General features: G+C 33.0%; 1 protein-coding gene across 1 annotated transcript in view; it reads left to right on the top strand.

Annotated features, from left to right (window-relative positions):
- The window catches only part of LOC143077029 (uncharacterized), a 42,162-nt gene that overhangs the window by 16,580 nt on the left and 15,029 nt on the right, over nucleotides 1–10,553 (top strand). The window contains exon 3 of the mRNA XM_076252917.1: nucleotides 9,620–9,744. Within this exon, the coding sequence (XP_076109032.1) occupies nucleotides 9,620–9,744 (125 nt within the window). The remainder of the gene's footprint in view (nucleotides 1–9,619; nucleotides 9,745–10,553) is intronic.

Here is a 10,553-nt window from a genome sequence, read left to right as displayed (position 1 = left end):
GGGCCAAGTGAGCTATTCCCATCACTTTGCGTCCGGCGTCCGTCGTCCGTCGTCCGTCGTCGTCGTCCGTCGTCGTTAACTTTTACAAAAATCTTCTCCTCTGAAACTACTGGGCCAAATCAAACCAAACTTGGCCACAATCATCATTGGGGTATCTAGTTTAAAAAATGTGTAGCGTGACCCGGTCAACCAACCAAGATGGCCGCCACGGCTAAAAATAGAACATAGGGGTAAAATGCAGTTTTTGGCTTATAACTCAAAAACCAAAGCATTTAGAGCAAATCTGACAGGGGTAAAAATGTTTATCATGTCAAGATCTATCTGCCCTGAAATTTTCAGATGAATCGGTCAATCGGTTGTTGGGTTGCTGCCCCTGAATTGGTAATTTTTAGGAAATTTTGCTGTTTTTGGTTATTATCTTGAATATTATTATAGATAGAGGTAAACTGTAAACAGCAATAATGTTCAGCAAAGTAAGATCTACAAATAAGTCAACATGACCAAAATGGTCAGTTGACCCGTTTAGGAGTTATTGCCCTTTATAGTCAATTTTTAACCATTTTTCGTTAATTAAAGTAATCTTTTACAAAAATCTTCTCCTCTGAAACTACTGGGCCAAATTAATCCAAACTTGGCCACAATCATCTTTGGGGTATCTAGTTTAAAAAATGTGTGGCATGACCTGGTCAACCAACCAAGATGGCCGCCACGGCTAAAAATAGAACAAAGGGGTAAAATGCAGTTTTTGGCTTATAACTCAAAAACCAAAGCATTTTGAGGAAATCTGACATGGGATAAAAATGTTTATCAGGTCAAGATCTATCTGCCCTGAAATTTTCAGATGAATCGGTCAATCGGTTGTTGGGTTGCTGCCCCTGAATTTGTAATTTTGAGGAAATTTTGCTGTTTTTGGTTATTATCTTGAATATTATTATAGATAGAGATAAACTGTAAACAGCAATAATGTTCAGCAAAGTAAGATCTACAAATAAGTCAACATGACCAAAATGGTCAGTTGACCCGTTTAGGAGTTATTGCCCTTTATAGTCAATTTTTAACCGTTTTTCGTAAATTAAAGTAATCTTTTACAAAAATCTTCTCCTCTGAAACTACTGGGCCAAATTAATCCAAACTTTGCCACAATCATCTTTGGGGTATCTGGTTTAAAAAATGTGTGGCATGACCTGGTCAACCAACCAAGATGGCCGCCACCGCTAAAAATAGAACATAGGGGTAAAATGCAGTTTTTGGCTTATAACTCAAAAACCAAAGCATTTTGAGGAAATCTGACAGGAATAAAAATGTTTATCAGGTCAAGATCTATCTGCCCTGAAATTTTCAGATGAATCGGTCAATCGGTTGTTGGGTTGCTGCCCCTGAATTGGTAATTTTGAGGAAATTTTGCTGTTTTTGGTTATTATCTTGAATATTATTATAGATAGAGATAAATTGTAAACAGCAATAATGTTCAGCAAAGTAAGATCTACAAATAAGTCAACATGACCAAAATGGTCAGTTGACCCGTTTAGGAGTTATTGCCCTTTATAGTCAATTTTTAACCATTTTTCGTTAATTAAAGTTATCTTTTACAAAAATCTTCTCCTCTGAAACTACTGGGCCAAATTAATCCAAACTTGGCCACAATCATCTTTGGGGTATGTAGTTTAAAAAATGTGTGGCATGACCTGGTCAACCAACCAAGATGGCCGCCACCGCTAAAAATAGAACATAGGGGTAAAATGCAGTTTTTGGCTTATAACTCAAAAACCAAAGCATTTTGAGGAAATCTGACATGGAATAAAAATGTTTATCAGGTCAAGATCTATCTGCCCTGAAATTTTCAGATGAATCGGTCAATCGGTTGTTGGGTTGCTGCCCCTGAGTTGGTAATTTTGAGGAAATTTTGCTGTTTTTGGTTATTATCTTGAATATTATTATAGATAGAGATAAATTGTAAACAGCAATAATGTTCAGCAAAGTAAGATCTACAAATAAGTCAACATGACCAAAATGGTCAGTTGACCCCTTAAGGAGTTATTGCCCTTTATAGTCAATTTTTAACAATTTTCATTAATTTGGTAAATTTATGTAAATTTTTACCAAATATAGTTCTCTGTTACTAATGGGCAAAGTTCATTATAGATATAATTGTAAGAAGCAAAATCGTTCAGTAAAGAAAGAACTTCAAACACATCACCATCACCAAAATACAATTTTGTCATGAATCCATTTGTGTCCTTTGTTTAATATGCACATAGACCAAGGTGAGCGACACAGGCTCTTTAGAGCCTCTAGTTTACTGTTGAAATAAGTTGTTATGTTAGAATACTGACTTATTCACTATGATCGATGTATTATTGTTGACCTTTCGAGATTGTTTTTTTTTTTGCGAACCCGTCTTTAGTTGCCTATTCGATTTTAATATTGCTACGCGGGTCCCAAGGGGTTTTAAATCGAAAATAACTGCAAAAAATGTTAGTTTCCCTGTTTTTCAAAGATCAAACAAGAAACAGAATTAATTGCAGAATAAATTGCAGAATAAAGAGAATAACTGTTTAGTGTCTTTAAATATCAGCTGTATTTGTACTCGGCACTTAATAGGAGTAATAGCTCGCTAAAGCTCGCATTACACCTGTTTCTTAGCTTCGTACAAATACAGCTGATATTTAAAGACACTAAACAGTTATTGTCTATATATCTTCCCATGTAAACACTTACTACTACAATGGAACATACAAGATATAAGTATGTGTGGCTTGTGTAACTTGACTGAAGATTACGAACACTTTTTTCTTAAATGTCAATACTTTCACGAATTTTGGAAGAAAGTATATGTACTTGTAAGCAAAATCAAGATTGGGTCACATATATTTAATTTAAAGATTTTAGTACTGGGCTATAAAATACATGATCCTATATATCACGAAATAAATCTTTTCCTTATTATCTTAATCTATTCAATTCATAAAAGTTCTCATATATAAAATTATAAACAAAAAGCTATAGACGCTTATGCAGTTTTCAGAAATGAATTTTTAAACACATATACAATTAACATATTTATTAATACAAAAAACAGCAAATTTTTAAATGATGTAAAAAGATACACATGTTTTGTACTGTTATGAGTTACAATTTATGACTAAAATTAGCAAAGACCCATCTAAACAACATTTGATACAAAAATTTAACAATACTTTTAGATATTTGGATGATATATTGGCTCTCAATAATGACGACTTCAGTATGTATACTAAAGAAAAGTAAGTTAAGTCAGCTTCATATCTTGACTTACATCTAGAAATTGACAATGAGGGTCGGTTGAAGACAAAACTTTACGACAAAAGAGATGATTTCAGCTTTCCAATTGTGAACTTTCCATTTCTAAGTAGCAACATTCCAGCAGCACCTGCATACGGGGTATATATCTCTCAATTGATACGATATTCCCGTGCTTGCATTTCCTATCATGATTTTCTTGATAGAGGGTTACTGCTCACAAGGAAGCTATTAAATCAAGAGTTCCAAATGGTGAAGTTGAAATCATCCCTTCGTAAATTTTACGGACGCCATCACGAGTTGGTTGACCGTTATGGAATAACCATTTCACAAATGATATCGGATATGTTCCTCATGTCGTAACTACAATCCCCTTCCCTTTCATGAATTTGACCTACCGAATTAGACTATTTACCGGATTTGTAATCACATAAGCAACACGACGGGTGCCGCATGTGGAGCAGGATCTGCTTACCCTTCCGGAGCACCTGAGATCACCCCTAGTTTTTGGTGGGGTTCGGGTTGTTTATTCTTTAGTTTTCTATGTTGTGTCATGTGTACTATTGTTTTTCTGTTTGTCTTTTTCATTTTTAGCCATGGCGTTGTCAGTTTGTTTTAGATTTATGAGTTTGACTGTCCCTTTGGTATCTTTCGTCCCTCTTTTATACTGTTGAACTTACTTTAACTAAAGCTAATACTAACAATGACCTCTGCCCTTTCCTCGACCTTGATATCTATATCCTTAACGGGAAACTTAATACAAAAATTTATGATTAAAGAGATGATTTTTCATTTCCTATCATTAATTATCCATTTTTAGATGGTGACGTTCCCGTGTCATCATCTTATGGTGTTTATATATCTCAACTTGTACGATTCGCTCGTGTATGTAACAACGTATTAGATTTTAGCGAGAGAAATTTATGTATTACTGAAAAATTATTACACCAGGGTTTTCGATATCACTAACTAGTCAAAACATTTACTAAATTTTATCATCGGTATAAGAAAATAATTCGTAAATATAACTCAACATGCAAACATCTTATATGTTCAGGTATTTCACATCCAATCTTTTATGGTAATATTCTTTACAAAGCACAAAAATTTCAGTATTCACATCAAAATCTTACAAAACCTTTAAACATTCTTATGAAGAAGGGATATAGTTACGATACTGTTGCAAGGCCATTAAAGATTGCAAATTTTGGATATAATATTGATTCGCTTATAGGGTCTTTGCATCGGAACTAAACACATTTATTTAAAAAAAAACCACTTGTTTGCATGACACGGGTTATGTTTTTCTCATATATTTTATGATAGTATGATAGTAACCCCTAACGGGAGGGATTGTGCCTGATATTCATATGATGAAGACATAATCTTTTAATCAGTTTAATTGAGGTCTGGAGCTGGCATGTCAGTTAACTGCTAGCAGTCTGTTGTTATTTATGTATTAATATTGTTGTCATTTTATTTATTTTCTTTTGTTACATCATCTTCTGACATCGAACTCGGACTTCTCTTGAACTGAATTTTAATATGCGTATTGTTATGCGTTTACTTTTCTACATTGGCTAGAGGTATAGGGGGAGGGTTGAGATCACATAAACATGTTTAATCCCGCAGCAATTTTGCGCCTGTCCCAAGTCAGGAGCCTCTAGCTTTTGCTAGTCTTGTATGATTTTTAATTTTAGTTTTTTGTGTATAGTTTGGAGTTTAGTATGACGTCATTTATCACTGTTCTAGTATACATATTTTTAAGGAGCCAGCTGAAGGACGCTTACGGGTGCGGGGGTTTCTCGCTACATTGCACGCAGCTGCAAAATGATTATTAATTACAATATTTGAATAATAACAGAAAGTTTACCCCCTCACCTCACCCAGTTGCAAATATCAGTGGTTTAGAAGTTCAACCAAACAAACTTCAAACATCAGGGAACATTTTAATTTAACAAGTAGCTTTTCAAAACAGAATTTGAAAAATTTAAAAATAGGGTGGCCAAAAACGGGCCTTATAGTACCTTGTCCTTTACACTGGATGCATTTTGTAAACTATAACATACAATAAAGACATATTTCACTATCAATGAACTTGTATTGGTTTTTAAACCTCTTTGCCTTTATTCGTGTTTTCAAACTTGTTTACGACGTCTCCAGAGTACTTTAACTACTAGAATTTAATGAGACAATACATGATAAAACGAAGACACTTTGAATGGTAAAGATAATAAATATTCTACGAAAAAGGGACATGTTAACTACGTTATAAAGACCATAACACCATGTACCCGACAGAGGCAATTTTAGGATGTTCACAACTACGTTTCAAATAATTGAAAGCTTTCAGAAGAGTGTTATAAATGGATAGCATAGGAATAAGGGAAATAAAAAGTAGAAAAAAATGACGGGTCGTTTGCTTGTCGAATTATAAGCCATTAAAAATTTATCATTAGATTGGTCATGCAGTAAACATGGGTTTCTTTCCAAAATTATAAAAAAAAATATCAAGGATGGCATAAAATTTTGGATGTTTCCGAATATCTGGCAAAACGTCTAAATTCACTTTTTCACAACGTGAACAACGAGGGGAGCAAGTGAGAGCTAATTTATGCACTTCAGTGTTCCAGTTGTTCATTTGTTTTTCTCGGTTTTAGTTTGTTAACCGGATTTTTGTTTTCCATCAATCAATTTATGACTTTTAAACATCGGTATACTACTGTTGCCCTTAATTAATATGTTTGCGGGTTCAATGATATTTTTTAACAGTTCATTGCATACAATGGTTACATTTTGAACCAAATGTTATCCTTGGTGTCGGCTACTAGTCCTGAATGTCTCAAAGTTCAAAAAATGATTTTTTCTTAAAATTTTTGATCAATTGATTTTAAACATATCAAAATAAAACATAAGGTCACAATATTTTTGTTTTGGTTATGTATGGATCTAAACGTCATCATGGTAGACTCACATATCCAACAATCAGTTCAATATCTAAGGTGTTTAGAAAAACAAATTCGAGAAATCAAAGAGGGTCACGGGCATTATTTCCCCGACTACTTATATTATAAATAAGAGTTCCCTCAACCAACAAACATAGCTAAACTCAAGACTTTACACCGTTTTTCCTTGTTTCTGATTGCCTAAGGTATGAATTCTTTGCAAATAACGGTGTTCCGGGATTTTTAGAGTGGCTCACTCTATAAGTGGCCTATCTTGAGTTCCTTTTCAAAAGTCTCCCAACTAATGCCGGGTTCCGGCAAACTATTCTTTAAGATTTCTGCTGCGTTTATACGCAATGATAGACACTTCTTTAAATATTTGTCTGCATACCTCATCTGATCTGCCTGTAAATTAATCCATGACTTTCCTAACGCTCTGCCCAGCCCTTTAACTGCCGGATTATATCCCAGAATCAAAGAGAGTCTCGGCCATTATTTCCTTGAATACTAATATTCTTATCAATTTCGATATAATTATCGTACCTTGATTTAAGAATGGTTTTGTCTGAATATTTTAAATATTTACTATTTTTGAGGCATCATAAGAAGAGATGCTCAGACAAAATCCCAGGTCTAACATAAAACGCTGAAAATGCATTTGTCTCTGATGTCCATATATGAGTATAAGAAAAGTTAAAATCAAGTTAGAAATATATGCCAACTACTTGTAGGTTTTATTTAAGCTTGTGTCAACCTCATTTCTATTGTTCACCTTTCTAAACAATAGATCGACCATGTCTCGTGGGTCCAAGAGTTAGTTAATATATATAAAAGAAGATGTGGTATGATTGCAAATAAGACAACACGTCATTAGAGACCAAACTCCACAGAAATTAACAGCTGTAGATCACACTACGACCTTCAACAATGAGCAAAACAAATACCAAATAATCAGCTATAAAAGGCATCGAAATCACAAAATTAATGTACAGTTTGTTTTTCAGACAATTGTGGATGTTTCATATGGGTCAACCGAACTCTTGTAAATCCTATCAATAATTGATAACGAAATTATATAGGCAACAATAGAAACGCAGTTGTCTCTTGTTTAAGATACATCTACTGGGTCGATACCTCTGCTGGTGGACTATCAGTCCCCGAGGGTATCATCAGCTCAGTAGTCAGTGCTTCGGTACTGACATGATTAAACAAACTTTACTAAAATTGTCCGTTTTTAAATTTTGAAATTATTATGAAACTAAGGTTTCAACTCCCTCAGGCAAAGTTGGCTTTAGATGAATTTGGCTATTTATTTTAGGTATTTTTAACATATAGCTCTTCAACGACTTTCGGTACTTATACATCTTCGGATTTCAAATGTTTGGCTTTGAGCGTTCCTGATGAAGGTAAATCCAGAAAAGCGCTTCGGACGCAATAAATTATTAAACGTGTTGTTTTATATATCTAGACATGTTTTTAACTGAAGATTATATGCAAAGTTAGCTGTCCTTGAAATCCAGTATCAGGGTATACATCAGTTATAAATCGAGAACAATTTAAAAATCATATCAGTATAAAAGATGTATAAAATCAGTTTGTCAGAATTTTTTCATTGTTGTATACAATTTATACAACGGATTAACACATTATTTACTGTGAAACATACCTTTAGTTATCGTTGTCAATATAATGGAATTTGATGCAACTTTCATACAAGTAAGAGGTTTAGCTTTTCAACCAGGTTCAATCCTCAATTTTCTACATAAAAAAGTCAGGCATATGACAGTTGTTATCCATTCTCTTGATGTGTTTAATCTTATGATTGTGCCATTTGATAAGGGACTTTCCGTCTTGAACTACTCGGAGTTCAAATGTTTGTGATTTTTTTTAGAAGCATTTTCTTCGAAACGCAAATCATCACATTCATCTAGAAATGTAATTTTAAATACACCGATATCAAATGCCAACTCTTTTTCAGCTACGTTTTCTGCAGTTAACAAAACAAACATGATTCTAGTGAGTTAATAATGTACAAGATAGTTTATTGACTTACCAAATTTCCAATGATATGCAAAAAAAAGAAAATAACTCATGAATACACAAGTTTTAGCTTTTCCAAAAAAGCACGTCGATTTTCTTTGAAATTCATATACACAATAGCTTTTTGGAAATCAGAAAGGATACCAATCATATCAAATCTTATATGTTACTGGCAAACCTGTATCGTAGGTAGATCAGGGGAGAAGCGAGGCTGCCCCACACCCCTCGATGTATCTAGAGAAATGCGTAGATGTTAGATATATCAATATAGATTAAAGGCAGAAGTTACATTTAAACGTCATTTTTTAAAGTACTGATGTATATTGCAGATATCTATTGATTTAGTACCTATTTTTCATATATCAAACTATTTATAGAACAGCTATGATTTTTCTATGAATTGTCCGTTATGTTTAGATTTCAATAAACAAAATAATATGAAGTAACGGATCCAGCTATTTTGTATATTTGAATAGTGTGTTGGAGAAGGATTCCCATTAAATAACATAATATGCCCCAAAAGGGTATCCGCCTAATCCTGAGTAATCGCAGTGGCTATGTTTATAGTAAAACATGAGATTCAAATTTCCGATCCATAATTCATTATAGTTGAAATTAATGACTACAATACTCACTTATTGTTCTTCTGTAATATGTACAGTTCGAATACGTTTATTTCTCTAGAGTGTTTGTTTTATCGGCAATGTTTTTAGCTGCTGTAATTAGTTCACCTCTATTATTGAAGACTTTACCCAATTATGCAAATTATATAGCAGATTCAAATGGTTGTAGGGCAAAATAAAATAATTCACACATTTTAGAGATTTTAGTATTATTAGGAAAAATGATAATATTATTTGTCTCGGTTTTCACATTAAGACCTCTATGCATTACCTATGTTTGTAAGGCACCACAAGTTACTATACGCCATAAGGTGTCTCTGAACTAAGAACAAACAGTCAACTGATAAAAAAGATTATTCAAAATATATTTGATTAAGATTAACTTAATCAGTCAAAATTGGGGTTAAAATATTAATCTAGGTTACCAACAAAAACATTAAACATGGTAAGACTAAGGCTATCCGGCGGTTTGAACTTCAACATGGAACTATTCTCTAAGGAAGCCATCTGTATCATTATATAATAATATGCGTTATTAAGTCATACAATATGCCACCCATTCTCCCTTTATTAGCAGTCTATGCAATAAGGCATTCCTTACTACACTGTCATTAACTTTTTTATATATATTCAAAAAACATAAATATCTATGGGTATGAAAGTAGATAGTTGATTATTATGTGAAAGAGGAAAATAACTTCAGTTTTATTATTGATTTATCTTTATTTCCAGAAAAACCGATGGATTGCAGAGATTTCAAAACAAAAAGGGAAAATGGAATTTACATAATATCTCCAAAGGATTCTGAAGGATTTAAGGTCTACTGTGACTTTAAAACCGACAAAGGCGGTTGGACGGTAATTGATATAAATCGACCGTTTAATCAAATTATTAAAGTATTTTAAAGTAGTTAAATGATGACGAATCGTTGTTTAAAATTTATTTGCAATCAGTTGCAATAACTACAAAGATATCTATCAAAGAGAAAAATTAATTTGAAGAGTCTTGAACCTCCCAGTAGAATCAATACCGGCTTATTCCGGGACAGAACTTTGCTTTCTCTATTCCTTTTTTCATATGGTACTTTGTGGTATTTTATTTTTAAGTTTATCAACCATATCACACTTTTGATCTCTTAAATACTCAGTTTTATTTGTCATGTTTTCCTAAAGCGGTTTTAATGCCGTGATACACTCCTTTTTCCTTGTTGACACTTAACAAGTTTGAAGAAATAATAATTTCACGCCATGCTAATTTAACATATGGTATATTTGAATCTTCGTTTTCTTAAATATTTTATTTTTATTCGAGCATCACTGATTAGTCTTTTGTTGACGAAACGCACTTTTGACGTACATATTTTAAATCCTGGTATCTATGATAATATAACTTATTAGGGGTGTACAGAATTTTACACCGTAGTTGAAAATTCAAATTTCGAATGGGAGTTTGACTTTTCAACAACGGTGATAACGAATGTATTTCTTATAGACAATTCCTTTACTCATTTTTAAACCAGAATATGAAATCGAAAATGGTTATGAACATTTTTTAGTGTAACATTTTTTCAACGTCGATGTTGCGGTGCATTGTGAAATACTTTTTTTTAGTGGAAATTCAGAACATTTTTGTGTTCTTTTGAATTTTTGGGCGAAAATTATTTTTA

The sequence above is a fragment of the Mytilus galloprovincialis genome, chromosome 5 (assembly GCF_965363235.1).
Source record: "Mytilus galloprovincialis chromosome 5, xbMytGall1.hap1.1, whole genome shotgun sequence".
Lineage (NCBI taxonomy): Eukaryota > Metazoa > Mollusca > Bivalvia > Mytilida > Mytilidae > Mytilus > Mytilus galloprovincialis.
The sequence above is the reverse complement of the archived record's forward strand: the minus strand, read 5'-3'. Positions and strand labels throughout refer to the sequence as shown.